General features: G+C 37.7%; 1 protein-coding gene across 1 annotated transcript in view; it reads left to right on the top strand.

Annotated features, from left to right (window-relative positions):
- Positions 1–27,633, top strand: part of GLRB (glycine receptor beta) — a 96,089-nt gene that overhangs the window by 32,229 nt on the left and 36,227 nt on the right. Inside the window, exons 3-4 of the mRNA XM_069557600.1 lie at positions 9,182–9,288; positions 10,977–11,044. Of these exons, the coding sequence (XP_069413701.1) occupies positions 9,182–9,288; positions 10,977–11,044 (175 nt within the window). The remainder of the gene's footprint in view (positions 1–9,181; positions 9,289–10,976; positions 11,045–27,633) is intronic.

Here is a 27,633-nt window from a genome sequence, read left to right as displayed (position 1 = left end):
ATTTACCCCCTTTTCTTTTTTTCTCAAATACACTTTGAAAAAGTTATAACAGCTTTAGACTTGACATTTTAAAATGTCAATTCTAGAATTGACAATTTATAGAAAAATTGTCAAAGTGATATAGAGTTCCCAATACTCTGTGCCTAGTTTTCTCTATTATTAACATGTTATATTAGTTTAGCACATTTTTTTACAGTTCAAGAATGAATATTGGTATATCATCATTAACTAAAATTTATGTTTTATTTATATTTCTTAGTGTTTATTTAATGTCTTTTCTCTGTTCCAGGATCTCATTCAGGTTATAAATTGCATCTAGTCCTCATGTCCCCTCAGGCTCACTTTGGCTGTAACAGTTTCTCGGACTTTGTTTCTTATGACCGTGGCAGCTTTGAGGAACAGTGGTCAGGTAGTTGCAGAACATCCCTCCACGGGGACTTGTTCACTGTTTTTGTCATGGTTATATTGAGGTTATGTGTTCTGCGGAGGAAGAACACATGTTTAGAAGTAACATTCTCATCATACTATATTGAAGGTACGCAAAATCAGCATGACTTATCATGGGGTTAACAGGTTAAGTTTAATCACCTGGGTAAGGTTGTATTTGTTAGGCTTCACCAGTGTAGAAGTTGCTGTTTTTCTCCCTTTCCATCCTGTGGTCTTTGGAAGGATGTCTCTATGCACAGCTCATACCAAGGAGGGATGTGATGCTGTACCAGTTTGAGGACAGAGATCTATGCCAGTTACTTGGAATTTTGCATGGGAGATTTGTCTTTTCTCTACCATTTATTTATTTATTCAATCAGTCATTTTATTTACATCTTTATGGACTTATGGGTTTTTATTTTGTACTTTGGAGTATAACCCAACTTGATTTTATTTTGTTGCTGAAATCATCCTAGATTTGGCCATAGGAAGCTCTTTCAGTTTGTTCCTGTGTCTTTTTGACAAAGTCCCATCAGAGTCTCATTAAAAAAGAAAAAAATCTTCCTTTATCTCACTTTAGGTGAGGATAACAGCACTAGTTTCCATGAAGAAGAGTTTCTTTTCTTTCTCTCTCTCTCTCTCTCTTTTTTTTTTTTTTTTTTTTTTTAGCCATGCTCTATGTCATCCCAGATCTTAGTCCCTCAACCAGGGACCAAACTTGTGTCCCCTGCAGTGGAAGCTCAGAGTCCAAATCACCAGATTGCCAGGGAGGTCCTGAACGAGGGTTTCTTAATCTGTGGGGCACAGTCTGGGAAACCTCAGAATTGCAAACTTTGTGGGCAATTTTTAAGGCAAGAACATAACTTTTATCAGATATTCAGCATGTCTGTGGTGCTAAAAAAGAATGAAACAACCACTGCCTTGTAAAGAGGAAAAATAATAAAACCTACACATTGTGCAAACTTCACTCTTTGCTTGCTGTCCTGTGCTTGTAGAAAACTCTGCAGCTCCCATCTTAAGATGACCCAATCTGGAGAGATCCATGCCACACCCAGGTCTGAGAAGATGTGTGATATTGTTGCTGCATTGTACCTCACCGGAAAAACAAAATGACCCTTTGTCTCAGGTTCCTAGTTTGAGGGAGGACATTCAGCCCATATGTCTGTGCACCCCAGTTTTGAAGTGCTGCTGTGCAGTGTGGCCACTAAAGGGTCATGGGAAATAAGAACATTCTGCTGTTAACAGGAAACCGAGCTTCCCCCTTTGGAAAGACATTTCTGGATTTTCCCTTTAGTTCTGGAAAACATTACATCATCCAGCTATACAGCCTGGTCCATTCCATGCATATCTTTATATATTAGTCATGACATCAGTTCAAGTTTAGGCAAGTGAACAAAAGAGGACAGACTGTAAAAAGGCTTTTGGTCCAAGGCATTATTTTCTCTAGTCATCTGATCACTTTGCCAGAATAGACTCAATTATTGTCTTAAATTAATATCATATTTCCATGAAATCAATCTTGTTGTATAATAATATCAGAACTGTTGACAGATTGGTTGAAAGAAAATAAAGTGGCATATATATATATATATATATATATATATATATATATACTTAATGGGTAAATATGACTTTAATGTTGTTTTAGGATTGATGAAGCTGAAAAAAAAAGATTTCTGTTTTTTTAGATAGGGAAAATGCCCTGGATTCATGTATGTGAAAAGAAACTACATGAGACTTCACTTAAATTTTAAAATATCTTTGAATTTCTTTTTTTTTTTTTTTTCCTTTTATTTTTAGTTTTTTATTTTTTACATTTTAAAATCTTTAATTCTTACATGCATTCCCAAACATGAACCCCCCTCCCACCTCCCTCCCCATAACATCCTTCTGGGTCATCCCCATGCACCAGCCCCAAGCATGCTGCATCCTGCGTCAGACATAGACTGGCGATTCAATTCACATGATAGTATACATGTTAGAATGTCATTCTCCCAAATCATCCCACCCTCTCCCTCTCCCTCTGAGTCCAAAAGTCCGTTATACACATCTGTGTCTCTTTCCCTGTCTTGCATACAGGGTCGTCATTGCCATCTTCCTAAATTCCATATATATGTGTTAGTATACTGTATTGGTGTTTTTCTTTCTGGCTTACTTCACTCTGTATAATCGGCTCCAGTTTCATCCATCTCATCAGAACTGATTCAAATGAATTCTTTTTTACAGCTGAGTAATACTCCATTGTGTATATGTACCACAGCTTGCTTATCCATTCATCTGCTGATGGACATCTAGGTTGTTTCCATGTCCTGGCTATTATAAACAGTGCTGCGATGAACATTGGGGTACATGTGTCTCTTTCAATTCTGGTTTCCTCGGTGTGTATGCCCAGAAGTGGGATTGCTGGGTCATAAGGTAGTTCTATTTGCAATTTTTTAAGGAATCTCCACTCTGTTCTCCATAAGTGTTAATTAAAGATTCATATCCAGTTGCTTGCAGCAAAGACATGAAAATATGTCCTGACACAAATAAGAATAAAGAAAAAGACCTATAACATATTTGATATACTCTTGTTTTCATTTCAAGAGATTTTTTTTTGTCAACCAAAACTACTTTTGTGGTTACTAGCAAGTAAGATATTTTAAAGTTTGACTGTGGAGAGAAGTCCAAGTGTCTGAAGATGACTACAGGAAAGAGAGACTCTGGCAAGTTGTAGAAAGGGTAACTTCAGATTGTCAGGATAAATGATTTTGTACATTGGTAAGATTAACGTCCTCTATCACATAAAGGAGTATATGCTGCTGCTGCTAAGTCGTGTCAGTCGTGTCCGACTCTGTGTGACCCCATAGATGGCAGCCCACTAGGCTTCCCGGTCCTTGGGATTCCCTAGGCAAGAACACTGGAGTGGGTTGCCATTTCCTTCTCCAATGCATGAAAGTGAAAAGTGAAAGTGAAGTTGCTCAGTAGTGCCGAACTCTTAGCGACCCCATGGACTGCAGCCCACCAGGCTCCTCCGTCCATGGGATTTTCCAGGCAAGAGTACTGGATGGACAGTAATAAAAAATAGATAATATTCCATTTTTATTATGGCAAGTTTGTGAAATGATGGGTAGTAGTGGGGGTTACCAGGGTTCATTCTTGACTCTCCCACCTCGGAAAATCTCTGAAGCTTGCTGTGTCCTGGGTTTCATATATACATACCTTATGGCCACGTTTACTGTGGCCACTTCATGCAATGAGTTGACTCATTGGAAGACTCTGATGCTGGGAGGGATTGGGGGCAGGAGGAGAAGAGGAAGACAGAGGATGAGATGGCTGGATGGCGTCACTGACTTAATGGACGTGAGTCTGAGTGAACTCCGGGAGCTGGTAATGGACAGGGAGGCCTGGCGTGCTGCAATTCATGGGGTCGCAAAGAGTCGGACACGACTGAGCGACTGAAATGAACTGAACTGAACTGACTCATCTATTGCTCACTCGCTACCTATCTCTTTTTTCCTCTTTCTCTGCTGAAAAACTATTCTCTGTGTGGTTCGTAACTCTCCGATGTAACCAAGTGAGTGAGTGTGATGATCAAGTGAAATCGTGTAAAGGACATGGTGGTTGGTTCTTCAGTATTTGTTCTTTACCAGACTATAGACCTGAGCCAATCATGATTGCTTTTTCCTCCTTACTAGTGATTGGTTCAGGAGTGGCCAATGCTGGGAAGCTTCTGAGAAAAAAAAAAAAACACACACACACACACACAAAACCTTTCTCCTAAGAGAATTTCTGAAGAGCAAATGCTCTTCATGTGGAAATGTTGAGCAAAGCTGCTGCCACTATAGTACCGCCCGGCATCCAGAGACTGAAAGTGACGTAGAAAAGCTGGCAGGTGGAGACTGCCTGGGGTATTATATATTTATTGTCACATAAGTGTAGAGAATTACAAAACATAGAAGCTATGGTTCCCTCAAGAATCAGTCAGTACATTCAATATAATTAGCAATATACACATAGATATGAAAAAAGCTATCAAAAATTCAGTTAGTTCAGTCTCTCAGTCTTGTCCTACTCATTGAATCCCATGGACTGCAGCACGCCAGGCTTCCCTGTTCATCACCAACACCCAGAGCTTGCTCAAACTCATGTTCATTGAGTCAGTGATGGCTTCCAACCATCTCATCCTCTGCCATCCCCTTCTCCTCCTGCCCTCAATCTTTCCCAGCATTAGGGTCTTTTCCAATGAGTCAGTTCTTTGCATTAGGTTGCCAAAGTATTGGAGCTTCAGCTTCAGCATCAGTCCTTCCAATGAATATTCAGAACTGATTTCCTTTAGGATGGACTGGTTAGATCTCCTTGCAGTCCAAAGGACACTCAGGAGTATTCTCCAATACCGCAGTTCAAAAGCATCAATTCTTTGGTGCTCAGCTTTCGACTCTGGAAAAACCATAGCTTTGGCTAGACAGACCTTTGTTGGCAAAGTAATGTCTCTGCTTTTTAATGTGCTGTCTAGGTTTGTCATAGCTTTTCTTCCAAGGAGCAAGTGTCTTTTAATTTCATGGCTGCAGTCACCATCTGTAGTGATTTTGGAGCCCCAAACAATAAAGCCTGCCACTGTTTACATTGTTTCCTCATTATTTGCCATGAAGTGATGGGACCAGATACCATGATCTTAGTTTTTTGAATGTTGAGTTTAAAGCCAGTGTTTTCACTCTCCTCTTTCATTTTCATCAAGAGGCTCTTAAGTTCCTCTTCACTTTGTGCCATAAGAGTGGTGTCATCTACATATCTGAGGTTATTGATATTTCTTCTGGCAATCTGGATTCCAGCTTGTGCTTCATCCAGCCTGGCATTTTGCATGATGTACTCTGCCTTTAAGTTAAATAAGCAGGCTGACAATATACAGCCTTGACGTACTCCTTTCCCAATTTGGAACCAGTTCATTGTTCCATGTCCAGTTCTAAATATTGCTTCTTGACCTGCATACAGATTTATCAGGAGGCAGGTAAGATGGTCTGGTATTCCTATCTTTTTTAAGAATTTTCCACTGTTTGTTGTGATCCACACAGTCAAAGGCTTTGGTGTAGTCAATAAAGCAGAAGTAGATATTTTTCTGGAACTCTGTTGCTTTCTCTATGATCCAATGGATGTTGGCCCAAGAGTATATTTTTCAGTTTGAGTTTATTAGAGTAAACCAGTATAATTGAAGCGTCATTTTAGAGGGGCAGTATTAAAGAACAGTGTAGATTAGTTCAATGATGAGTAGGAATTATGATTTTCCACTAAGGGGGGCTGACAATCGGGAGAAAAATAAAATCTGGTAGTGAGTTGGAAGGGCTAAAAGATGAGTTTGGATAACTTGACTTACAGCTGTAAGGGAGAAAAAGTTTCTTTTTCTTCCCCATCTCATCCTCAATAGTTGGGTCTGTGAAGTAGTCTGACAATAGGCATGCTAACAGAATAAAAGGTATGCACATTAATTAATTTTTAATGTTATGTGCATATGGGCCAGCATCAGAGAAAAACAAAATTGAATATGGGAGAGAGTGGTGAGTTTTGGGAATTTATATATCATCTTGAAAGAGGGAGGAGAGGAGAATGTGGGGCTCCAGAGGGAGTGGATGACTTTTAGAAAAGATAACTGGTCTGGAGAAAAAGAGATGAAAGAGGTGTGATGTTTGTGACTCAGTTTTCTTGGGTGTGGATCAAGTGTTGGTGTCCTCTCCCGTGATGAGTCATCTTACCCAGTCGATGAAACCTCTGGGAAGGGGATTGAAGACAAGAGGGTTCCTTTTGGAGAAACTCTTTCTGTTTTTTTTTTTTTTTGAACTTTTTATTTTTTATTGGGGGTATAGCTGATTAACAATATTGTCATAGTTTCAGGTGAACAGCGAAGGGACTCAGCCATGCATCTACCTGTATCCATTCTTCTCCAAACTCCCTTCCCATCTAGGCTGCCACATAGCATTGAAAAGAGCTCCACGTGCTCTACAGTAGGTTCTTGGTTATCAATTTTAAATATAGCAGTATGTCTGACTGTAGGCAGATAAGAAGAATTTAGAGAAATCCTGCCCCTCTGTTTGCTTTTCTTCAAGTGCTTTTGGTTCAAATTAATTTTTATGCTGAAGAGGTATAGATTGTGGGGTGTTGTATTCTGCCTCCCTTCACAGCTGAGAAAAAAATTCAGGCTGAAAAGTTCTCTACCACAAAATTATTGTGAGACTTGGCTGATATTTAGGACTCCACACTTCCAATGCAGAGGGCATGGATTTGACCCCTGGTTGGGGAACTAATCCTCCATGGCATGGCCAAAAAATAAATAGATAAATTATTATTTATTGTCTTTATGATGTCTGGTTCTTCCATTACTTAGAAGAAAAAGACTTTTGAAAGATTTTACTTTGAGAGATAATAATAACAGTTCTTAATTGAGCCTATTCAAGTGTAGTTTGTAATCCATCAATTCTATCTTCCTTCCTTGAATGAGAAAACCTGTAGATGAGTTTGGACACTAATTTGCATCCTAATATCCAATTTTCTGAAATAACCTCATTTTCTTTGAAGTTTTCTACCTTTTGCTTAGGAATGACAGTTGGCTCTAAGAAGGTTACAATTTCCCTTGCAATGAAATGGAAAAATCTCATTACCAGTCCCCCAAACCTGCAACTAGGTAGGATATGAGAGCTGATAAAGTCAAGAGATACAACTTAAACCTACTTAATCTCCTGCACTTTTGGGAGATTTGACTAACTGGTTTTCACTTTATTTCTCCAATGTTTTGGATTCTTTCTGATAGCTACTTGAAAAGTTTGTCTATATCAACTCATGGTATTTTTAGATTTTTTTTTGAATGCTAGTTAATGTCATATTTCACCTATAGTGGTTATATATTATCAGCACATAGTAGCATAATTAACAAAGAACAAAATTGCCTGATACATCAGAGCTGGGATCTCAATACAAAGCAAGTGTATTACATTATTTGCTTCCTATAAATTAATGTCAGTTATGAAACTGACACTTTACCATCTCAATGGGGTTTCCCAGATGGCTCAGTGGGTAAAGAATTTGCCTGCAATACAGGAGACGTAGGTTCAGTCCTTGGGTCAGGAAGATACTCTGGAGGAGGACATGGCAACCCACTCCAGTATTCTTGCCTGGAGGATTCCATGGACAGAGGAGCCTGGCAGGCTACAATTCATGGGGTTGCAAAAGAGTCAGACAGGACTGAAGAGACTGAGCCACGGGGGCACATCATATTGATACGAATAGACAATGCTGGATGCTCAAGTGTAGTTTTAATCTTCCTTGTGATTTTCATGGATATTATTTTTGGACTGTGGTATTGGAAAAGACTCTTGAGAGTCCCTTGGACTGCAAGGAGATCCAACCAGTCAATCCTAAAGGAAATCAGTCCTGAATATTCATTGGAAGGACTGATGTTGAAGTTGAAATGCCAATTCTTTGGCCACTTGATGCAAAGAACTGACTAATTTGAAAAGACCCTGATGCTGGGAAAGATTGAAGGCAGGAGAAGGGGACAACAGAGGATGAGATGGTTGGATGGCATCACCGACTCAATAGACATGAGTTTGAGTAAACGGGAGTTGGCAATAGACAGTGAGGCCTGAAGTACTGCACTTTATAGACTCGCAAAGAGTCAGACACGATTGAGCAACTGAACTGAACTGAACTGATTTTTGGATGGGGAAAATGATTATATGATAAGATTTTATAGGTGGTAATAGATCCCAAACAAACAGTAAACAACAGAACAGTTTTCAAAGACCTCCAAGGAAGAGTTTAAGTGCTCCTAAGCAACTACCAGTTTAGTCAAGATTCATTGTTCAAAGTTAATTACAATAGAAAAATATGGCAGTTTTTTCTCTTTTTGATAGTTGATAGCAAATATGTACATATATTGAATAAAAGAAAAAAGTAGCTGTATCTCAGACCTCTATACTTTCCTTAATTTAATTGGTCTGATAGTAAAGGAGCTGCTTTTACCAATCCAGAGTTAATGGCTTCCCTGATGACTCAGTGGTAAAAAATCCACCTGCCAATGCATGAGACTAGGGTTTGATCGCTGGGTCCGAAAGATCCCCTGGAGTAGGAAACAGCAACCCACTCCAGTATTGTTGACTGCAAAATCCCATGGACACAGGAGCCTGGCAGGCTGGAGTCCATGGAATCACAAAAGGGTCAAACACGACTTACCAACTAAACAACAACGAACTCCAGAGAGAGAGTTCATTGCATGTTTCTTACACAGTATCATTTTATAAGTGTCAGATGACTTTTATAAATTTTAAAAATTCTTGGACTGTCTCTTTGTCCATATCATCTTGTAGTCTTCACATACTTTTTTGCTTAGATAGAAGGTTAACATTATATATTATTCAAAAACTATCTTTTTTTCCTCTTAACTCCTTCTCTGCCCTTCCTTTGTGCTTGTCTAGATTTTGATTGCATACTGCTTCAGGACAAGTAAGAGGTCTGCTTAATTTTATTTAAAAGAAAGAAACATGGATTATCTGGGGCAGTGTTTTATGCATTTGTTAAAATTAAATGCTGCATTACTTTTCTGTTTTTTTTTTTAATGACAGATATCTTTGGGGCTTCTGATAATATCTATTACTTTTCACTTCTATTTGGAAAAGACATGCTATATATTTGTCTCAAAAAGCAAAGTCTTTCCTCTAGTGAAAATCACCCATGCCTGTTGCTTGCTGTTTCTAAATACTTACCAGGGTTTTGTTTTTTTCTCTCATAGGCAACAGTCAGCAGAGGACCTAGCCCGAGTACCTGCCAACTCCACCAGCAATATCTTGAACAGGCTGCTGGTCAGTTATGATCCCAGGATAAGACCAAATTTCAAAGGTTTGTCTCCCCCCCATCAATATCTCCATTCTTTGCAGTTTAAAACCTAATTTTATCTGTGTAAAATCATTTGTTTTGGATATTCAAAACAGTAATAACTGTTCTGTAATGTTCTTATGTCTGAGCAATTAAATGCAAAAAATGTTTAAGGATAAGCAAAACCTTACTTGTAATAGTTGTATATGGTTCTAGGGTTTAAAAGAAAAAGGTATATTGTGAATCAATAGGCTAACCCAAGTGACGGGTTTTCTATTGTGAATTAATAGGCTAACCCATGTGATGGGTTTTCTAAGTACTTTGTATTCTTAACCTTAATAATTTAAATTTATTTAGACACCAAAGTTCTACTTTGTAGGAGAACAGCCATATACTCATTTCAGAAGAGAGAAAGCTCTGATAGGCATTTACATTATTTTTTTACTCTTTGTTAGTTTTTTACATTGATTTAAAAAAAAAAATCCCTCCATGTTTTGGCTAAAAAAAAGCCATATGGTTTTTAAAAACATGTTAACTTTGTGAATAAACGTGACTATATTTTTACTCCAGTAAAATATTACCACCTGTCACACCACTTAAAAACCGAAACTGTACTTGCAGTAAAAGTTGTGGGAAGATTGTATACGTTTGCCTGCCTTTCTTTCTGCCTTCCCTCCTTTCTTTCTTTCTTACTTTCCCTCTTACTTTCTTCCTCTTGCTGAGTTAGGAAGTTATACGAACATATCTCTGGAAAACTGCCATCTTTGTTGCTGGCTAAGGACAGGTATTAATGTAGATCGCATTAACATCAGGAGGCTTGGTTGTTGTTTTTTTTTTTTCCCCCCTTTACAAGGAAAAAAAAAAACAAAAACAAAAACAAAAGAAAAGCCTGCAGCTGCTTCTAGTCAACTGAAGTTATACAACGATGTTGTAAAAACAGAGTTTTTTGTTCATTACCAGAACCTACTCTGTTACTTTCAACAGCGCCATGGTCTGGGTTGTCACATGTCTACCATGTATTGATTGGACACCTGTTTTTCATCAGTCAGAGGTTATGTGGCCAAAAGGCTAACTTCACATTTTCCCTTTGTTAGCCCAAGCAGCAACCCACAATGAGTGAAAAAAAAAAAAAAAGAAAGCAAAAAAGAAATTGGCAACATTATACCTTAGTTCTCACTCTATGAACTCTAAAATTATTTTCCAACAGGTCAGACAAAAATCTTTATAATGATTCTGTTGTATGTCTGATTAAGTTTACATTTTCATGGATTAAAAATCAAAATATAGTAATTGTTGTATTCTGCTTGCCATTTAAGGTAAAAATTTGAAAGACTATAAAATGCAAAACATAAATCATATTTTTAAGTGATGTTTAAAAAATAATTTATAATATCTTAAAGTAAATGCATCAGATCAGTTGAAAAATTTTTAAGGTAAATGTATTTTCCCAGAGTCCCTAAAATTTAAAAGAGAAATATTTCTGAATAAATAATGCTATGAAGAACAACATAACTCATTTTTTGTTTGTGTGTTGATCCCTATTTAGAAGAATAAGTTAATAGCAATTGTGAACATGTATCTTGAAACCATAGGTTTATACATCTGTGTAGATTGGAAAAAATATAACAATCAACTGTATAAACCATAAAAATATGAAGATTCCGACAAGGTGTTTATAGCCACTAAACTATATCCTTAATTTTTACTGACAGGCATTCCTGTTGATGTAGTAGTCAACATTTTTATCAACAGCTTTGGCTCTATTCAAGAGACAACAATGGTAAGGTTAAAACTCATTTCATATTTTTAGTTGTGAATAGTTTAACTGGAAAATATTAGAAGAAATTATAACTGAAAAATAAGGAGTAATTTCCAGGAAAAAGAAAATGTATGCTCTTTCCTAGTATAAATATTCAAATTTCAGGGTTTTGTTGAATTAGTGATTTCAATGCCTTTGTATTTTTGCAGTTCACATTTAGTCTTTATACTGCATTGAAACTTACAGAATTGGGAGAATTAACATTTTCACTCTGAACAGCTAAGTGGATGCCACCTGGGAAAGGGATTTGTGCAATTAATATTCTGGTGCAACATTGTTTCCTAAGACGCTTATGTGTATGAGCATTAAAAAATATTTGTGTTCATGGTCTTTTTTTTGTCTTCTAGCCTCCTGAGGATAATCTTTGTTTTCTCTCTTGTACTACTTTTGTGATATGTGAAGCAGAGAATTGTAAAAAGCAAATTTGATTTTCCTGAAGTAGAGCAACAGAGCTCCCTGAAAAGATTATGTTATAGGAAGAAAGAACAAGGAAAGGCCCAGGAAGAAAAGAAAGAACAGGAAAGAGAGGCTTGGGGTGGGGCTGCTGACTGGCATGAGTTGGGTGTTAGGGACAAAGAAGCTTGTGAAGGATGATTTGTGGATTCCCTGAGTGATGTGTGGTTCAATTACCCTTCAGCTTCTCAAAGACATTCAGGAAAGTCCATTTGCTTATTAATGTTTTAAAATATTAATATTATACCCTTTCTGAAAAACCACATGCTCAAATGGTATTTCAGGTGGGAGGAAGAAGGCTTAAAAGTTTTTTTTTTTTTTGGCATCATTTTTTGAGATACTTATATGTTTCTTAAGTAATAATATAAGGTGTAGATTAAAAGCTTAATAGTAATGATTAGAACACAGTGTATCTTTTCAGGGAATATCTCAGACCAGAAAAAGAATGTATTCCTGTATTCCTAGGAGCAGCATAGTATGTTATAAAATTGTATGTTACATTTAAATTATGACACATTTTTATATTAATTAATATCATAGTAAAATATATTGTGATGAGAATGTTACTCATTTTTCACAGAAGCATATCTTTAACTCTGAATACTTAATTTTTTTTAGAGAGTGTGTAGTTTGAATAATTAGTTATTTTGAAATCAAGTCCAAAATTCACTCCAGTGACTTTTAGTTAACCTAAATGGCTGTATATCTAGTATATTATAGATCAAGAAAGCTCTTAAACAATGTAAAGACAAGTATGTATCATTGAGGAGACAAGAGTTGCATTCATCATTTGAAAATATGGCTAGTTTAAGCACTTCCCATAAGAAGAGTGAGAAATGTAATTTTCTCAAGGTGAAACTTCTAGGAAATTTATTTGGTATCTGTGCTTTTCCCTGTACCCTGTTTTATCTTTCATGGCACCACTATACTACCCCTAAAACACCATGATTGAGGTGCTACATCCTGTTGGAAACATCCCCAATACTATCCTGCATTTTAGGACAACTAATACAGGTTTTTTGTTTTTTGTTTTTTTCTCATTTGCACAAGAGCAACACATGTGTCCTAGCTCATTAAGTACCATTAATGTATCTATTCTTTAGTAAATATTGAATGCCTTCCAGTTAACAGACACTGCACTTTTGGTCCCATCAGTCTATCTTTGATTGTATCAAGCTGAAAATACCTGGGGTAAAAGGCTGACAGAAAAGAGGTAGGAACTTTCTCACAGATTATTTGAGGATCATAATACAATAGTGCATGGTTTCTCAATATGATCTTCTCTCATCCTTCTGCTCACTCTTCATAGTAGCGAACCCAGAGCACCAATTGCTGGGGCCAGATTCCACCGGTTTTCAGCCTGCACTCTTACCTCTGACCTCCATCTCTTGTCTGAGCAGAGCCTCTTACTCTGAGCTACACTCACTCACTCTCTGCCGCCTTTTCCATCCATGTCTTTCATCTCTATCATTTATTTGTTTGTTAAACTGTTCACTTCTTGACTGTAATTCAGCTCTTTTTGTGTGTTTTAATTTTGTTCTCTGATGGAGTATTAATCTCTCAAAGTCAGAAACAGTGCATTCTGCTCCTTCATTTTCCATAAAATACAGAAGACAGTAGGCCCTCAATGAGTGAGCCCATAAATAATGCCGTATTATTAACTAATATTGTTTAAATAAATTAATAAATTCTGCTTTTGCCTAGCAAAAAGTGAGCCCAGGTCACCATAAAAGTATTGGCACAGCATACTTTAAAAATAGACTCGTGTTGAATGTGTGCATGTGTATGTGGCAAGTGCTGCAGCCGTGTCCAACTCTTTGCAACTCCATGGACTGCAGCCCACCAGGCTCCTCTGTCCATGCCCTCCTCCAGAGGATCTTCCTGACCCGGGAATTGAACCCGAGTCTCTTACATCTACTGCACTGGCAGGTGGGTTCTTTCTACTAGCGCCACCTGGGGAGACCATGTTGAATTTATTGATTAAATAACAGAGTAAAGAATGCTATTACAGTAGAGTGTTAGTTTTGTCAATTTAGAGACCTTTATGCAGGGGAGCCAAATTATTTATATTTGCTGTTTCTTTTGAGGAAATAACCTATCTTTCCCTTTGTGTTGTGCAGATATAGCCTAAAGGTTCAGAATTGAAACCATGCTCATCAAATAGACTTAAATAATCTACTTTATTGTAATGATTATTTTTTTGGTTTTGGCAATGTTTATTTCATACTTCTAAGACAGATTTTTACAGATGTCTCTTTCAGGGCTGTGATATTTTATAGATTTGCTCACTTTTTCCAAAAAACAAACTCTTTAATACCTTGTTGTGTAATAGTTAGGAAAGGTACAAGCTATTATCCATATGGAGGTAACACTATATGTCTTTCAAGGATAAAAATGTGTCGAAGACAAAGCTTGTTCTTCATGACTTGTTACAAATACCAACTGGAAATAGTAGCGATGACTCAGGAGGGTAACTAAGAAGATACACAGGTGTGGAGAGCAGTTATATTATAAGCAAGTATTTCTTTCTTTTTCCTCCTAGTCACCAAGAGTGGGCTTATTTACTTTTCAGCTTTACTGAGGTATAACTGACAGGTGAAATTGTAAGAAAGTTAAAACGTGTGTGATGATTTGATACACTTCTATATTGTGAAAAGATTTCCCCCATCGTGGTAATTAACACATCCATCATCTCGTGTCTATTTTTTTTTTCTTTTATAAGAACATTTAAGTTCTGTTCTCTTAGCAAATTTCAAGTGCACAGTAGTGTTAACAACTGTGGTCCCCATGTTACACCCTAGATCCTCAAACCTTATTCATCTTAAAACCATACATTTATACCTTTTACCAACCTCTCCCTCTTTCTCATACTCCAAATTCTTGGCAATCACTTTTCAACTCTCCATTTCTATGGATTTGACTTTTTTTTTTTAATTCGACATATAAGTGATACCATGGCGTATTTGTCTTTCTCTGTCTGGTTTGTTTTACTTAGCATGATGCTCTTCAGGTTCATCCATGTTGTTGTGAATGATAGTATTTTCCTTCTTTTCTTAAGGCTGGATAATATTCTACTTTATATGTATGTATATGTCCATGTGTGTACTGCGTTTTCCTTGTCCATTCATTCATTGATGGGTGCCTAGGTTGTTTCCGTACTCTGGCTGTTGTAAATAATACTGCAGTGAACATGGAAATGCAAGCATCTCTTCTAGATGTCTTGTTTCCTTTGGGCATATACCCAGAGGTGGGATTGCTGGATCTTATGATAGTTCTATCTTTAGTTTCTTGAAGAATCTCCATACTGTTTTCAATAGTAGCTTTACTGGTTTGAATTTCCACTAATAGTGTACAATCACTTCACATTCTAAACAGAACTTGTTACTGCTTCTCATTAAAAAGAAAATTATTATCGTACAGTTGATTTACAAAGTTCTGTTGGATCTCGTCTTTTTTTGGTAATAGCCAATTGTAGATGGTGACTGCAGCCATGAAATTAAAAGCCGCTTACTCCTTGGAAGAAAAGTTATGACCAACCTAGATAGCATATTCAAAAGCAGAGATAATACTTTACCGAATAAGGTCCATTTAGTCAAGGCTATGGTTCTTCCAGTGGTCCTGTATGGATGTGAGAGTTGGACTGTGAAGAAAGCTGAGCACTGAAGAATTGATGCTTTTGAACTGTGGTGTTGGAGAAGACTCTTGAGAGTCCCTTGGACTGCAAGCAGATTTTACCAGTCTGTTCTGAAGGAGATCAGCCCTGGGATTTCTTTGGAGGGAATGATGCTAAAGCTGAAACTCCAGTACTTTGGCTACCTCATGTGAAGAGTTGATTCATTGGAAAAGACTCTGATGCTGGGAGGGATTGGGGGCAGGAGGAGAAGAGGACGACCAAGGATGAGATGGCTGGATGGCATCACTGACTCGATGGACGTGAGTCTGAGTGAACTCTGGGAGTTGGTGATGGACAGGGAGGCCTGGCATGCTGCAATTCATTGGATCGCAAAGAGTTGGACATGACTGAGTGACTGAACTGAACTGAACTGAAGGAGCATATTTCTTAAAAAAAAAAAAAAAAGTAAGTAAGCAAAAAGATACCTCCAGAACAAGAGGCTGGAAAAGTAGAGAGACTTAGATTTGTCTAAATACAGAATATATGTTCATGGAAATAGTATGCTGAACAGTGTCATATGGTAATAGTTCATGGTAATAGTATGCTGAACAGAGAGGCTTGTGCTTGAATCTTTTGTGCACTTGATGTGTTACACCCTAAAGTGAGTGAAAAAACTACAGAAATTAAGGAACAATATTTTTTCTGGCATCGCCACCCTAAAGGGACATTGACTGTAGGGTTGTGATGCATTTGCAAGTTAATGTCATATTTTACAGTAGAATCTCATCCTAAAAAAAATGAACCATTTGTTAGTAACTCTGTTGTACAGTTGAAGTTTTATTTATTAATATCCCCTTAGAAATTTCCCTACAAAGGTCTGCTGAAATAAAGGAAGTCCTAAAATTGGGAAGCTTCAATATTGGCCAGAGCTTTCCTCTGCAGTTCAAGCCTTTCTGCTTTAACTCCAGAGCCTGGTGGTGGATGCAGCATTAAGAGCTGCAGACAGAGGTGGAGCAACTTTTGAAGGAAGGGGGCAGCCCTTTTCCTCAGTGTATAAAGTTCATTACCTAACAAAGAATCCATTGAAGTGATGGGCATTAACACTGTAAGGATATTTTAGCCAATTCTGTTTGTAAAACATTCCTTCCTGCTTATTTGTCTTTTAATTCAGATGCTAAATGTCAATGGCTAAACAGAAAGCAATTTCACATTTATTCACAATCTGTAACTGTGTAGTAGAAGAAAAATCACAGCCATATGAATACTCCTGAAACTCTCCAACCTCCAGGGCTATGTGCTCCTTCATCTTGTTTTCACATCTCAGTTTTTAGCTTTATGGTTCCTATTTCTCATGTCTGTGTCTTCATCTACATTCTGCTGCCTTCCATTTCTGTAAGGTCTCATGATTAATGCTGTAATTCCCTGGTGGCTCAGATGGTAAAGCATCTGCCTGCAGTGTGGGAGACCCAGGTTCAATTCCTGGGTTGGGAAGATCCAATAGAGAAGGAAATGGCAACCTACTCCAGTACTCTTGCCTGGAAAATTCCATGGACTGAGAAGCCTGGTAGGCTACAGTCCATGGGGTCGCAAAGAGTTGACATGACTGAGAGATTTCACTTTCACTTTCACCAAAATCATCAAATAAATGTAATCATCCTCTTTTGAAGTTGTTACAACAGTCATTTATTATATCAGTTTATATGCTACTGCTGGTGACAACTGAACTAAGACCCTCAAATCAGTGAGAATATAGGTTTGTTAGAGGCAAAGTGGCATCTGCTCTACGGTTATGCTTAAAATATTTGTTGATTTCTCCATTCGATTCCTACCTTTGACTGAAATCTGTGGGTTTTTATAACAGAAATGTAAACTTTTGTACTCATGGGAGAAAGTTAAGTATTATGATATATTATAACAATCTATATACATATTTTGCCTTGTCAGAAATACATAAGAACTCTTTCATGGAAATAAAGCCTGTTTATAAAATCCATTTTCTTTAGTGTAGATATGCTTTGTAATTATATCGAATTATTGTTACACTACAATCCATGATCTTGCCAAACTTTCTATGCCTTTCTGCTGCATTAGTTTTCTATGTGTTTTAATAGTAGGCTTCATTTCTGTTTGGGCAACACAGTTGTACCTGACAAGAAAAAACTCATATTTGGGTTCAGCTAAAACAGCAGTGGCTACAGGACTGGAAAAGGTCAGTTTTCATTTCAATCTCAAAGAAAGGCAATGCCAAAGAATGCTCAAACTACCGCACAATTGCACTCATCTCATACACTAGTAAAGTAATGCTCAAAATTCTCCAAGCCAGGCTTCAGCAATACCTGAACCATGCACTTCCAGATGTTCAAGCTGGTTTTAGAAAAGTCAGAGGAACCAGAGATCAAATTGCCAACATCCACTGGATCATGGAAAAAGCAAGAGAGTTCCAGAAAAACTTCTATTTCTGCTTTATTGACTATGCCAAAGCCTTTGACTGTGTGGATCACAATCAACTGTGGAAAATTCTGAAAGAGATGGGAATACCAGACCACCTGACCTGCCTCTTGAGAAACCTGTATGCAGGTCAGGAAGCAACAGTTAGAACTGGACATGGAACAACAGACTGGTTCCAAATGGGAAAAGGAGTATGTCAAGGCTGTATATTGTCACCCTGCTTATTTAACTTCTATGCAGAGTACATCATGAGAAACACTGGGCTGGAAGAAGCCCAAGCTGGAGTCAAGATTGCCAGGAGAAATATCAATCACCTCAGATATGCAGATGACACCACCCTTATGGCAGAAAGTGAAGAGGAACTCAAAAGCCTGTTGATGAAAGTGAAAGAGGAGAGTGAAAAAGTTGGCTTAAAGCTCAAGATTCAGAAAACAAAGATCATGGCATCTGGTCCCATCACTTCATGGGAAATAGATGGGGAAACAGTGTCAGACTTTTTCTTTTTGGGCTCCAAAATCCCTGCAGATGGTGATTGCAGCCATGAAATTAAAAGACGCTTACTCCTTGGAAGAAAAGTTATGACCAACCTAGATAGCATATTCAAAAGCAGAGACATTACTTTGCTGACAAAGGTCCATCTAGTCAAGGCTATGGTTTTTCCAGTGGTCATGTATGAAGAAAGCTGAGCGCCAAAGAATTGATGCTTTTGAACTGTGATGTTGGAGAAGACTCTTGAGAGTCCCTTGGACTGCAAGGAGATCCAACCAGTCCATTCTAAAGATCAGCCCTGGGTGTTCTTTGGATTGAATGATGCTAAAGCTGAAACTCCAGTACTTTGGCCACCTCATGCAAAGAGTTGACTCATTGGAAAAGACTCTGATTCTGGGAGAGATTGGGGGCAGGAGGAGAAGGGGACAACAGAGGATGAGGTGGTTGGATGGCATCACCAACTTGATGGACATGAGTTTGAGTGAACTCCGGGAGATGGTGATGGACAGGGAGGCCTGGCATGCTGTGTGATTCATGGGGTCGCAAAGAGTCAGAGACGACTGAGTGACTGAACTGAACTGAAAAGAGCTTAATTCTGGTTCTTGGAAATTACTTATCTTTGTTGTTTTAAAACAAATTTATTTTATATATTTTCTCCTATATGTAAATTTAAATTTCTTTTCTTAAAACTTGTCTTAGTTTACTATTCTTTTTACTTTTTGCTTTATTTTTCTCAATATGACATTTTAAAAAGTTTTATTAAATACTGTTCTGTAACACCATATGACTATCTAAATTTTTCTTATTGCTTTTGTTATTAACTTTCCAATATTGTTTAATTTATTATAGGATAATATTGACATGCTTGCCCCATTTTTTTTTGTCTACTTTGCATCTTAGATACTCGAATCTTAAAATATTTAATTTCTTCTCTTGCTATTCATCTTCAGGGCTTGTGCCCTGTGCTAGGCTAAATAGTTGTCCCCTAAAGAGGACCTTTTCCTAATATTTGGAACCTGTGAATATGTTATTTTACACAGTGAAAGAGACTTTGCATCTGTGGTTAAATTAAAAGTCTTGCAATGCAGATTATCCTGATCATCAAGTGGGCCCAGTATAATCACCAGGGTCCTTAGGAGAGGAGACAGGAAGGTAGAGTCAGTAACAGGAGATGTGATGTAACCAGTGCAGTGGAGGTGACATGAAGAGGATCCAGGTGAAGGGATGCAGACAGCCTTGCCATGCTGGGCAAAGCAAGGGATCAGACTGGCTGCTCAGACCTCTAGAGGGAATCAGCCTGGACCTCAGCTCAGTGACTCTGATTCTGATGTTCTGAACTCCAGACCTAGAAGGTCAAGATTGGTCTTGCTTTAAGCCACTGACTGTTGGTAATAGTTTTAGCAGCATTCAGGAACTGATACACATGCTGGTGGACACTAGTTAATAATTTTTTTCTCTCAAATTCTCTTGGAGAATTATCTGATTACATATGACTTTCTCCTCTCTAGAGGGCTATCTGATTACGTACATTACTGTTTCCATATATGGAAATGCCAAAATAGCTAGTCATTTTTTGTGCAGTGATTATTAAAAGTCTCACTCACTCAAGTTAATCATCAAAAGGACATAACCAGAAAGAGAAGCTATGTTTTTATTAGTTAATATATACTGTATTTCTATGTCTTTTCCTTGTCAGTTACTTTTTAGTGGATTTACCTCAAAATGATGGTAAATCCTTTTTATTCTATTTCTTCTAGCTGTTTTGTTCAGAAGCTTTGGTGACTCAACATCATAAATCATAGTATTATGTAGTTGGCTCTTGAACAACACGAGTTTGAACTGTATGGGTCCACTTTTACCATTTTCACGATAGTACTATCTGTGTATGAGGTATGGCTGTTTAGTTGGCTTAATCCATGGATACAGAGGGCCAACAATAAAGTTACATGTGGATTTTTAGCTGCACGGCGGGTAAGCACTACTAACCCAGTGTTGTGCAAAAGTCACCTGTCTTAGACAATCAGGAAGGATGAGAAACACCCCAGTTTTATTTTCCCTTCCTGTAATTTGTTACTATCAACTCATATAGAAAATTTGCACCATTACATAAGTGGTGTAAATAATGCTGGACCAATCTCCGAATCTGTTGAAATGTCATGGGAATTACTTCTTCACTACTGTATTTAACAGAAATATATTGAGAACTTTCTGTGGATCTGATCTGGCAGATTGCAACGCTTATGGAGGTTATAGTTAAAGTGGCCGCATTGCACCACATAGCAGGCACCCCCAATCAAAATGGAATATTGGCATAGCTCTAGAAAAATTTAGATAGTCATATGGTGTTGCAGAACAGTATTTAATAAAACTTTTTAAAATGTCATATTGAGAAAAATAAAGTGTAACCTAAGAATTTTTACTGACGTTTGGTTAGCTTGCAGTTCTTGCATGAAATGTCTAACCTCACTAAGGATTAAATTTAAATCCTTTTCAAACCAGGCTTGGTTGAAAAACAAGCTCTGTTGCCAGAATTTTAAATGTAATCCTGCCGGATACCATGAGATATGATCTTCTTTGTTTCCATGAACACCATTTTTTTATCATAAAGAAAATAAAAGAGTAAAAATTGCATATATAAGTGTTAGGTAAAAATTACAAGTAACTGTGCTAGCTATCCTAATGATAACACAAGATATAAAACAGTTCTTAAAACTAAAATATCATTAATGAAACAAACTAGTTTTAATGTCTTCTTGTGAAATTTTTATTGCCTTGAGAAGTAGCTTAATTTGGGTGTTAATTGGTACTGAAAATCTTGGAGAACATCCATTTTTCCAGATGATGACTGTTAGTGTGCTATTTGTGATGAACAATGATAGTATTTGTCACCAAGTTCTTTCAAAACAATTAAGTAATTTTCCAGTGATAAAAGAAGTCTTTCTGATGGGAATTTCTTCATTGCAAAATAATACGATAGAGTTGTAAATATAGTGATTGAGTAATTGAAAATGAAAATAAATAGGTTTCCAAATTAGTTATCTTAACATAGAGCATTTGAAATGCCAGTAACTAGCAATTATTTAGAAATGCTCATAAATGAATGAAAGCATCCTAACTAATAAGCTTTTATCTTCTAATGAATGTGGAGCCAAAGCTATTAATTTAAATTGTAAAAATTTTAAACACCCCTTATATAAACTTGCAACAACTTGTATTCACTATAATAATATGTAGCTACGTAGCTAATAGAAAAGCATCTTGGAAGGACTTTCATAATGAGATAATAAATTGTAATGACCAAGAATAATACAATGAAGTAACTGATTTCCCGTTTTTCAGGGATGCTCATTCTAAAACAACTCTGGAGTTCTATTAAGAAATAAAATTTGATACAGGATTATAGTAGAGAGCCCAAACTAACAGTGTTTTGAGCTTATCCCAGTGCAGCTAGAAGCAAGAATTTCAGTAGATGCTCAAGGCACAGTTTCAAGATTTGTGACCTTAGAAAGGGCTGACTATTTAGTGCAATTGTAGGTCAGTTGGCACAGTACTGAGCAAACCCAATGAATTACAGTATCGGCAGGATTTTTTTTAAGCAAAAAGCCTATTAACCACTATTACCAACATTATAAAAGAATAGCAACATAATGAGTATGTCCCAATAAAACAAAATGCTTGCTTAGCACATAATATAGTCAGGTGAAGTTCATGTACTTTACGTATGTTTTCCCATTTATTCCTTATGAAAACCCTGTACTGTGGGTGTGTTATTTTATCTCTATCTGATAGATAGGAATCTTTGTTCACCTCTTAACCCTCTGCCATCTTCGTTCGTTATATGCCACTCTGCTGTGGGTAGTCACTCAGTCGTGTCTGACTCTTTGTGATTCCATAGACTGTAGCCCGCCAGGCTCCTCTGTCCTTCCATGAGGGTTTTTGCTGAAATTGTCAATGGCTTCCTCATTTGCTCAAGGTATTCAGTTTGATTCTATTTGACCTTTGATGGTGTTTGCTCTGTTGACCATCTTAAAGCTTTTGACTCTAGTTTGGTGAAATCACATTCCCAGGGTTTTCTACCTTTTCTCAGACTTCTAGCCAGCCCTTTAAATGCTTTTCTTCCCCAGGGTTAGCTTTGCCCTGTATCCCTGCTCTAAGTAGTAATACTAGGCAAATTCTTCCTTAGTCCTGATTTTTAGGGGGTAATGTTTTCAAGATTCATTCATGTTGTAACATGTACCCCAGTTTCTTTCCTTTTTATGGCAGAGTAATAATCCATGATGTATATGTGTGTGCAACACTTGGTTTATCCATTCATCTGTTGATGACACTTGCACTGTTTCACCTTTTCACTATTATAACGAACACTGCTATGAAAAAGGGTGTACAAATATCAGTTGTCGTCTCTTCTTTTAGTTTTTAGGGGCACGTGCCTAAGAGTGGAATTGCTGGGTCATATGGTACTTTTGTGTTTTGCTTTTTGAGAACAAAGCACAATTTTTAAAAGGTTGAAACAACTGCATTTTGTGAGGACATGTCAGTGATTTATTTAACTCATTAAAAAGGGAACCAGCATCCTGATTTTAGCAGCTACACTGGCAAAGTTGCCTGGGAGCCATGCCTAAATAATGCTGAAAGACTCTTGTCAGTATGTGGCAATGTCTCAACAGTTACTTCATTTTTATCCAGCCCTGTTTCTAGAGGTGATTTGTGGTATCTAATAATAACAAAAATACGATGAAGTAATTGAAATAGTACTAAATGTTCAGCAGCCAAACAATAATACTCATATCAGGAAGTGAGCTATGCATTAATTCAGTTGGCTATAACAAGGATCCCTAAATCCCCAGGCTGGGAACCAGTACCAGTACTTGTTAGGAAATGGGCCGCACAGCAGAAGGTGAACAGCTGGTGGGGGGCGGCTAGTGAAGCTTTATCTGCCACTCCCCATTGCTCACCTTATGCCTGAACCACCCCACTCCCTACCACATTCATGGAAAAATTGTCTTCTAGGAAACCAGTTCCTGATGCCAAAAAGGTTGGGGACTGCTGGGCTCTATGGCTTAGCTTTTAGTTCCCTGAATGCCAGACAAAAAGGAAAACATGATGGTAGGCTTACATTGTATTTCGCAGTACTAGGAAGCATATACAAAGATCTTTTGTAAGGCACTTAAATCAAATATGCCTAGCACACAGTAAATACCTGTATAATGATATTATAGTTTTATATGGATTAAACAAGTGAAAAATTAAATCATCTTCACAATTTTCATGTCATGATCACTGACCGAAATAAGATAATGTGGCTTTAATAACAGGCTTATAAAAGATACATTGGCACTGTTATCTGACCCTTAAATATAAGTTTAGGACACGGTATTTTATCATAATACCACAAATGCATATTTGAGATACTGAGGATTAAAGATGCAGTTTTTGATGATTTGATAAGACACAGTAGTTATGTTGTTGTTTAAGTGGCTAAGTTGTGTCTGACTCTTTTGTGACCCCATGGACTATAGCCTGACAGGCTCCTCTGGGATTTTCCATGGGAAATTCCAGTCCATGAGATTTCCCAGGCAAGAATACTGGAGTAGGTTGCCATTTCCTTCTCCAGGGGATCTTCCTGACTCACGAGTCCAACCCATGTCTCCTGACTTGGCAGGCAGATTCTTTACTATCTGAGCCACCAAGGAAAGCCTCCACAGCAGTTAGAGGAGGTAATAAAATAGCTTTTAGTGTGTATACTTTTGGAATACCAATCATTTTGACAGATTATTCAGTGCAGTTCAGTTGCCTAGTCGTGTCTGACTCTGCTACCCCATGGACAGAAGCAGGCCAGGCTTCCCTGTCCATCACCAACTCCTAGAGCTTACTCAAACTCATGTCCATTGAGTTGATAATGCCATCCAACCAACTCATCCTCTGTTTTCCCCTTGCCCTGCCTTCAATCTTTCTAAGCATCAGGGTCTTTTCAGATGAGTCACTTCTTCACATCAAGTGGCCAAAGTATTGGAGTTTCAGCTTCAGCATCAGTCCTTCCAAAGAATATTTGGGACTGATTTCATTTAAGATGCACTGGTTGGATCTCCTTGCTGTCCAAGGGATTCTCAAATAGTCTTCTCCAAGAACAGAGTTCAAAGCATCAATTCTTCTGTGCTCAGCTTTCTTTAGGAGAAGGCAATGGCACCCCACTCCAGTACTCTTGCCTGGAAAATCCCATGGACAGAGGAGCCTGGTAGGCTGTGGTCCATGGCATTGCCAAGAGTCAGACATGACTGAGCGACTTCACTTTCACTTTTCACTTTCATGCATTGAAGAAAGAAATGGCAACCCACTCCAGTGTTCTTGGCTGGAGAATCTCAGGGATGGGGGAGCCTGGTGGGCTTCCATCTATGGGGTCTCGCAGAGTCAGACACGACTGAAGTGACTTAGCAGCAGCAGCAGTAGCAGCAGCAGCTTTCTTTATAGTCCAACACTCACATCCATACATGACTACTGGAAAAACTATAGCTTTGACTAGATGGACCTTTGTTGGCAAAGTGATGTCTCTGCATTTTAATATGCTGTCTAGGTTGGTCATAACTTTCCTTCCAGGCAGCAAGTGTCTTTTAATTTTATGGCTGCAGTCACCATCTGAAGTGATTTTGGAGCCAAAAAAAACAAAAGTCTGTCACCGTTTCCACTATTTCCCCATCTATTTGCCATGAAGTGATAGGACAGATGCCGTGATCTTAGTTTTATGAATGTTGAGCTTTAAGCCAACTTTTTCCACTCTCCTCTTTCACTGTTGTCAAGAGACTATTTATTTCCTCTTCGCTTTCTGCCATCCTTATGGGATGGTGTCATCTGTATATCTGAGGTGATTGATACTTCTCCTGGCAGACTTGATTCCAGCTTGTGCTTCATCCAGTACAGCATTTCTCATGATGTACTCTGCATATAAGTTAAATAACCAGGGTGACAATATACAGCCTTGATATACTCCTTTCCCAGTTTGGAAACAGTCTATTGTTCCATGTCCAGTTCTAACTGTTGCTTCTTGACCTGCATACAGATTTCTTAGGAGACAGGTCCGGTGGTCTCATAGTCCCATTTCTTGAAGAATTTTCCAGTTTGTTGTGATCCACATAGTCAAAGGCTTTGGGTGTTCTGGAACTCTCTTGCTTTTCCCATGATCCTGCAGATGTTGGCAATTTGATCTCTGGTTCTTCTGAAGTTTCTAAATCTAGCTTGAACATCTGGAAGTTCACGGTTCATGTACTGTTGAAGCCTGGCTTGGAGAATTTTGAGCATTACTTTACTAGCGTGTGAGATGAGTGCAATTGTGCAGTAGTTAGCATTCTTTGGCATTGCCTTTCTTTGGAATTAGAATGAAAACTGAGCTTTTCCAGTCCTGTGGCCACTGCTGAGTTTTCCAAATTTGCTGGCATATTGAGTACAACAGTTTCACAGCATCATCTTTTAGGATTTGAAATAGTTCAACTGTTCATAGTGATACTTCCTAAGGCCCACTTGACCTCACATTCCAGGATATCTGGCTCTAGGTGAGTGATCACACTATTGTGATTATCTGGGTCTGAAGATCTTTTTTGTATAGTTCTGTGTATTCTTGCCAACTTTTTTTTAATATCTTCTGGTTCTGTTAGGTCCATACCATTTCTGTCCTTTATTGAGCCCATGTTTGCATGAAATGTTCCCTTGGTGTTTCTAATTTTCTTGAAGAAATCTAGTCTTTCCTATTCTATTATTTTCCTCTATTTCTTTTCATTGATCACTGTGGAAGGCTTTCTTATTTCTCTTCACTATTCTTTGAAACTCTGCATTCAAATGGGTATATCTTTCCTTTTCTCCTTTGCTTTTTGCTTCTCCTCTTTTCACAGGTATTTTGTAAGGCCTCCTCAGACAGCCATTTTGCTTTTTTGCAATTGTTTTTATAGGAGATGGTCTTGCTATTTTTCTTCCATTCCAGTCCATTTTAGTTCGCTGATTCCTAGAATGTTGATGTTCACTCTTACCATCTCCTGTTTGACCACTTCCAATTTGCCTTTATTCATGGACCTAACTTTCCAGGTTCCTATGCAGCATCAGACCTTGCTTCCATCACTAGTCACATCCACAACTGGGTGTTGTTTTTGCTTTGGCTCCATCCCTTCATTCTTTCCGGAGTTATTTCTCCACTGATCTCCAGTAGCATATTGGGCACCTACTGACCTGGGCAGTTCATCTTTCAGTATCCTATCTTTTTGCCTTTTCATACTGTTCATGGGGTTCTCAAGGCAGGAATGCTGAAATGGTTTGCCATTCCCTTCTCTAGTGGACCACATTTTTCAGAACTCTCCACCATGACCCATCCATCTTGAGTGGCCCTACACAGCATGGCTCAATAGTTTCATTGAGTTAGACAAGGCTGTGGTCCATGTGATTAGATTGGTTAGTTTTCTGAGATTTTGGTTTTCATTCTGTCTGCCCTCTGAGGGAGAAGGATAGAGGCTTATGGAAGCTTCCTGATGGGAGAGACTGACTGAGGGGGAAACTAGGTCTTGTTCTGATGGGCATGGCCATGCTCAGTAAATCTTTAACCCAAATTTCTGTTGATGGTGGAGCTATTTCTCACTTCTAATAGTAACATTAGATCTTATTATTTAATAAAAGATAAGCTATTATCTCTTCCTATTTAAATATTTACATTTTGATTTGAAAATGATGATCTGTTTCATTTTTATCATATCGAAAGGTTATGGATAAGTAATATTTTGTGAATTTTGAATACTTGAAAATAAGGAGGCTTAAGTCAAAGTGGTTTACACCTTGGACATTTTTGTGCGTATTCTCAGTTCAGCATCTAAAATTAAAAAAGACCTGAGCATGATGCCACAATGCTGAGTTTGAGTTTATATATTGACAAGCCAATGTGTGTCAGAATGCCATTTCACTGGCAAATAAATGTATTAAGGTGTTAAATATGTTTCTAGGGTCATATCTTCTTAGAATCTCTGTGTCTTGATATAATTCAACTTTTACAAAATTGTAAAATTAAAACTTTAGAGAGAGGCAAAAAACTGAGGTAAGCAGCTATTTAGTGGATTTCCAAACCTTTTTCTACTATTGTTGAATATAGCATCACATGTGCAAATTTTGTACATACTTTAGTACATACCTTTACTCTTTTGCATAATCCAAATCTTATTTGAATACCTCTCTAATCATTTACTTATATGAGTTATTGAGGATAATTTTTCTTTTCTTTCTCAAATATACATATAATCCAGTGTTACGTATAGTTTTATTTTTATTTATTTTACTTTTATTGAAATATAGTTGATTTGTACTGTTAATTTCTGCTGTACAGCAAAGTGATTCAGTTATACATAGGCATAGTCTTTTTTCATATTCTTTTCCATTATGGTTTATCACTAGATATTTAATATAGTTCCCCATGTGCTGTACAGTAGGTCCTTATTGTTTATTCATTCTGTATATAATAGTTTGCGTCTGCTAATCCCAAACTCCCACTTCATGCCTCCACCACCACCCTTGTAGTTTTATA

This window comes from Ovis canadensis, chromosome 17 (genome assembly GCF_042477335.2).
Source record: "Ovis canadensis isolate MfBH-ARS-UI-01 breed Bighorn chromosome 17, ARS-UI_OviCan_v2, whole genome shotgun sequence".
Taxonomy (NCBI): Eukaryota; Metazoa; Chordata; class Mammalia; order Artiodactyla; family Bovidae; genus Ovis; species Ovis canadensis.
This window is presented reverse-complemented; position numbering and strand designations above follow the sequence as displayed.